The following is a 6,180-nucleotide window of genomic DNA, read 5'->3' as shown; positions in this document are numbered from 1 at the left end:
GCTGCTCCTAGGAAACCCAATGGGGTGGTTCTACTCTGTCCTATAGAATTGTTGTGAGTTCGAATCAGAATCCACCTCCATGGCAAGGGGTTTGATTTGGCCACTTCGGGAATGGAGGGTGGTGGCATTCATTTCTAGAATTTCAAATGTTCCAGACCATAGCATGCCTTCATCCAGATGAAGACTGAATGAGGCTTGTCCCAGACACGTAAGATCAAGGTGCCTGAAATAAATAAAAGAACTCATTAAATAGGAAATCAATACAAGAGAAAAACTGAACTCAATCACCCTTACAGTTCCCAAAGTGAAAGGGACAGGAGGTAGCTTTGCATAAGTTAAGTCTTCAAGGGCTGCTTAACGAGAAACACTACCTATGGGAAGGTGGTAAAATGCATTGCTTACTTTAATGTTTCAAATATGACACAAATTAAAAAAAAAAAAATGTGACTTTCTATGCTCACAGCAATCTCTGCTATTTAAACCAAAGGAGACGATGATATGGATGTAGGTGGACAAAGCAGCCTTAGACCCAAATGCTCTGCCACTACAAGCTTAGCTTGTTCTTAGAAGTAAAGTGGACTGAAAAACTTCAGTAATTAAGAGAAAACTGTATTAGTTCTTTAACACATTAAATTAAAGGACCCACAAATGCTCACCTCGTTTATTTCACAAGTCATTTCCCTCAAAATTAGAGAATAAAACCAAATCAAACCTATTGCTATTAAGTCGATTCCGACTCATAGTGACCCTATAGGACAGAGTAGAACTGCCCCATCGAGTTTCCAAGGAGCACCTGGTAGATTTGAACTGCCGACCTTTTGGTTGCCAGCTGTAGCACTTAACCACTATACCACCGGGGTTTCCCAAATTAAATGAGAGGAGTTTTAAACTCGTAACAGGCAATAACATTAAATCCTAAGAACTTTATAGCAGAAGGAAGGTTGAAGTAAGAACATGAATACCCAGTATAAGGATATAATGTACAAATGTTAACACAATCAGCTGCTAAACAAAAGGCTGGCAGTTTGATTCCTCCAAGAGGCTCCTTAGAAGAAAAGCCTAGCAATCTACTTCCAAAAATTCAACCATTGAAAACTCTATGGAGCACAATTCAAATTAGACACAAATGTAGTCATAATGTGTCAGAATTGACTCAATAGCAATTGGTATTGGTAACATGATAGGAGGGAAAGAAGAAAGGAAAGAGAACTCGGTGTGTGAAATGACCCTGACCTATCACTCAGTCCTGCCTATGAAAATCCTCGTTCTGCAGCTTCCTAGTGCTTGGCAAGATACCACCTCTCCACTAAACCATTTCTACCATGATCTGAAGTGGGTTTCCTGGACATAAACATGTCTAGGAACCCTGAAGAATACAACTTGCTAACTCAGCTGTAAGTGAGTGCTGATGTTACCAACTCTAAATCCTCCCCCCACCCAAAAAAAAAAAAAAAACACACTGTCATTGCATCAAATCCGACACATAGCCACCCCGTGGGACAGAGTAGACCTGCTCCTTAGGGTTTCCAAGGCTGGAAATATTTACGCAAGCAGACTGCCACAACTTTCTTCCACCGAGTGGCTGGTAGCTTTGAACCGATGAACTTTTGGTTAGCAGCCAAGTGCTTTATCCACTGTGCCACCAGGGCTCCCACATAATAGCCTACAACAACTGAGTGAAGATAGTAAAATACAAATCACCACTAAGAGAGATTGCCAAGGAAAAGGCATGGAGTAGTTATTGCCCTAAAACCAAAGTTGCATTTTCACCGTTATCTCATCTTACTATATCCCTAAGCATGCACTAAAATGAAATATTGTCTCCCATCAAAAGACGGAAAGCTCCTTGGGAGACACACTTATTCATGGTTAGTTCTTCAGACTCTGATATTAAATATTTATCTGAATAAGTGAATTTTTATAATTTACTTGAGCAGCAGAAAAGAAGACAAAACTACTTAATGCATTTTTAATTCTCAATTGGGAGCACATACATTGGGTAGTATTGGGCACATAGGGTTTCCCTACAAAATTGCTCAATTTATAATTAATTCCACAAATAAAACACGAAGACATCTTAAGAACCAATATATCATTTTCAAGTAAATATAACCCGAGAGAGAATGCATTTACCAGCTCTTCTTTTGCAGAATGGATACTCGAAGCACCTGTTTCCAACTTGAATCGCACCAAAGGCAAGTTTTGATTTGAAGGAGAAGAGATCTCCCTGAGCCATCCTCCCCCACAACTAATGGAATTCCTGAAAAAAACATGTGCAGGGAGGCATGAAACTCCTGGGAGGACTTGAAAATGGTAACCTTCAAGGAAAATGTGAGTTTTACAAAATTTCTTTATAAAAATTAGTCCATTTAGCCAGTTTATTAATGGATAATGCTTGAGCAAGTTACATTTCTGAAGAACTCAGAGAATATAAGCAGCGAGGTTAGAGGGCTGGTGGGAAATTAGTTGGGAGAGGCAATCTGAAAGTAGGAACAGCAGCAATGGTTGAAAGGAGAGGTCACTAAGATATTCAGAGACAGATTCTGAAGACTGCTGCTCAGAAGAGCAGGGAGGTGGATCTCACCGGCAGGGAGCCCAAGGACCACAGACCATTCCCTCTGGGATCTGGCCACACCCCCAAATGCCATGACAGGCTTCCTCAGGTTTATTCTCAGGTCCCAGGAAGATGGTTCTTGTAACTCTTCAGGGAGCCCTCTACCTAAAAATCACTTTTACTGGTTTAAAAGTGCTTTCATGTACTTAAAAGCAAAAATACACAACAAAGATACACCTTTGTATTTTAAACTTTTTGTTCCTAATTCGGGATCATTGTAAGAGCAAAGCTATTATCCAGCCCTTTGCAGTTATTTTATTTCAAAATACAGCCAGAGACCAGAATAAAATACTCCTTGACAAATTCTTCTCTCTTACAAAAGTGGAGCTGAAAAGGAGGCCGGGAAAAGCAAAGAAAAAGGAGGCAGAAGAAAAAAATAACAAGAATAATGGAATAACCTGTAACATTGATCAGACCTATGTCCCGAGACAATGATAATGAGAAACACCATATGAAATGAGATGCACGATTGCTGCTGCGTGTTTTCATTTGACATCTGTATAAATATCATTTCTAATAAGGGAATTATAGGCCTTTGGTTCATATTTAAATATTTCCAGTGAAATTCTACAACCAATTGACAAATGCATTACATTAATACTGATTGCATCTTTACTTCATGCTCCATGCTGACGTCTTATGTTGCTTGTGTCTTCAAGTCCAATCGTTTTTGACTTGACACAGGAGGTCATGACAAATCACACAGTGATAACAACATTCATCCTGCTGGGGATGACGGAGGACCCAAAATTACAAATCCTACTTTTGGTATTTTTATTTCTCACCTACCTTTTGTGTGTGGCTGGGAACATGGCAATTATCACTCTCACACTTTTGGATTCCCATCTTCAAACTCCCATGTATTTTTTCCTCCGAAATTTCTCTTTCTTAGGAGTCTCATTCACCTCTGTCTGTATTCCCAGATTCCTGTACAGCCTGACAACTGGAGATAAAACTTGTACCTATAATGCTTGTGCCACGCAATTGTTTTTTGTTATCCTCTTTGGAGCAACTGAGTTTTTTCTCTTTGCTGCCATGTCCTATGATCGCTACGTGGCCATCTGTAAGCCCCTACATTACACAACCATCATGAAAAACAAGCTCTGCACTACACTCGTTCTCTGCTGTTGGGGTGCTGGCTTGTTGATTATTGCCTTCCCTCTTGGCATGGGTCTCCAGCTGGAATTCTGTGACTCAAATCTCGTTGATAGTTTTGCTTGTGATGCCTATCCTATCCTACAGATCGCCTGTTCAGACACAGAGCTTATAGAAAAGGTTGTTTTGGCTTTTGCTGTGCTAACACTGATTACTACCCTACTGGGTGTGCTTCTCTTCTACACATACATCATCAGCACCATTCTAAAATTCCCTTCTGCCCAACAAAGGAAAAAGGCCTTTTCCACCTGTTCTTCTCACATGATTGTGGTTTCCATGAGCTATGGCAGTTCCATCTTCACCTACATTAAACCTTCAGGAAAGAAAGGAGTAGCCCTTAATAAGGTGGTGGGGCTGCTCTTAACCTCAGTTGCCCCATGCTTAGCCCTTTCGTTTATACACTACAAAACAAGCGGTAAAGGAAGCCTTCAAAGACAAAGTAAAAAGGATTGCATTTCTCATAAAGAAGTAAGAGATTGTGGATGTTTTGAGGCCAAGTTATGCTTAAATCTGAATAACCCATAAAAATTTTACATGAATTTGCCAAAGATAAAATTTCTATTCTGTAGATTTGTCAAACTACCTATCCCTGTGAACGTTTTTCTCTCATAATTAGGAAAAAAAAATCAAGGCACTCAGTTCTCTTTCAAATCTATTCGCTTTCGTTTTACCATTAATGCATTCATCTGAGACTAGATTCACAAGGTACCCAGTGTTGTAAAACGGAAATCAAACAAATAAAATCCAATTCTGTGGCCATATGGCCTACTTGTGATGTGAATTCTGAAGCCCAAGGAACATTTTCCGTCTGAGAACACTTCTATGTCTAACATCCGATTTTTCAGGAGTAATTAAAAATTATTTACTGAAGCTTAAAATGTGGTACAGGACAAAATTTTGTACTCCAGAGCTCCCCTTTCATTTTAAAAGTTTCAAGATATTTCTGGATTATTTTCTGGTCCATTTTCAGGATTAAATAAAAGGAGTTAATGGGACAATCATAAAAATTGTGCAGAGAGCTTTCATCTTTCTTTTAAACTAATTTATTCACACAAAAAAAACTTTCTACTGGCTTATGTGAAAATTATTTGGATCTAGTTCTTCCTGACATATAAGTAGAGAAGAGAAGGAACCCCAAGTCTCAAGGAGAAAAAGCCCTGAATTTGGAGACAAGATATCTAGACCTTGGCTGAATAATTTCTTCAACTATCCAGAATTCCATTATACCTTGTGTAATGAAAATGTTCAGAGTTAAGAAGATTAATAAAAATAATAGATATTGTTCCTAATTTGAGAAGAACATGTTAATGGGCATTTGGTTGGCTAGAGTAGCCTGACTTCTGGAAATCAATTAGAAGCATAGCATGAAAAAACTGAATGGACCTAAAGATGAAGGAGAAGAAAAGATAAGGAGGGAGAACAATGTAAGTAACCTGGACCTACCCAATGCCCTGGAGTCGATTCTGACTCATAATGATTCTATAAGACACAGTAGAACTGCCCCATAGGGTTTCCAAGGAGCTGCTGGTGGATTTGCACTGCCGACCTTTTGGTGAGCAGCCAAATCCTTAACCACTGCACCACCAGCGCCCTGACTTGGATCTAGCGACTACTAATTCCTTCTACAAGATACTAAAAGCCTGTACTCACATTCTATCTTTCTGCAAATATTGTTTATACTTTTAAACACATATACAAATGTTATTTTTATTTAATGAATATCATCTCATGCTCAGATATACTTTATAACGTCATAAGACTTTCAAAAATTCATTTTAAGTCATGTGCACGGAATGTGCATATGCTCTGTGCACTTCAAAACTCTGGGGGCAAAGGGCTTTACTGTCCAGAAAGCTTCTCATTTTGTCATCTTAGAACCATGAAAACTTCCCCAAATGTGCTAATTTCCTTTTTGATAATTAACTAAAAATGCATCACTAATATGTGTATATTCACTTAGCAGTTGGGTTAATTACTTTGCCTGAGTTATAACTCCATAGAAAAAACTCTCTATATACATAAATCTCATTCTCTGCAATATCTAGCTGTGTCCAATTTGTAAAAGCTTTGGATGAAGGTAGACAAGGTTGAATACCTTCTGGACTTTCAAAGAGATAAGCCTGCCCCATTGACCTTGCTGGGCCTGAGTGCAGTTGGATAGAACCAATACTGCACATGCGGGAGCTTCATGAAAGATAACCACTCGGCATCTATTCTGGACAATGAGCTTCTCACCTCTCATTCTTCTGGTCACCTCACTAAGAGGGAACACCAGGGGGTGGCATTTTACAGGTCTTTCAAGTTTCAGCAGGAGTTGGAAGCACAAAAATAAATGGGGTCACTCCTGGATACATCTGTGCTTCCTAAAAATTACCTCAGGTTGTACTGGAATTGATCGTGGCTTTTCACCC

General features: G+C 39.2%; 1 protein-coding gene across 1 annotated transcript; it reads left to right on the top strand.

Moving 5' to 3' along the window:
• Window positions 1–3,424: 3,424 nt before the first annotated feature.
• Window positions 3,425–4,294, top strand: LOC135231317 (olfactory receptor 6C2-like). Its single transcript, XM_064285148.1, has one exon. The coding sequence runs from the start codon at window positions 3,425–3,427 to the stop codon at window positions 4,292–4,294; it is 870 nt and encodes a 289-aa protein (XP_064141218.1).
• The last annotated feature ends 1,886 nt before the right edge of the window (window positions 4,295–6,180 follow it).

Source organism: Loxodonta africana, chromosome 4 (genome assembly GCF_030014295.1).
Source record: "Loxodonta africana isolate mLoxAfr1 chromosome 4, mLoxAfr1.hap2, whole genome shotgun sequence".
NCBI classification, from domain to species: Eukaryota; Metazoa; Chordata; class Mammalia; order Proboscidea; family Elephantidae; genus Loxodonta; species Loxodonta africana.
Note: the sequence above shows the minus strand (reverse complement) of the source record. Positions and strands in the feature narration are given on the sequence as shown.

Excerpts from the sequence above, each read along its gene's own strand:
- LOC135231317 (XM_064285148.1), top strand. The coding sequence starts at position 3,425 with ATGGCAATTATCACTCTCACACTTTTGGATTCCCATCTTCAAACTCCC.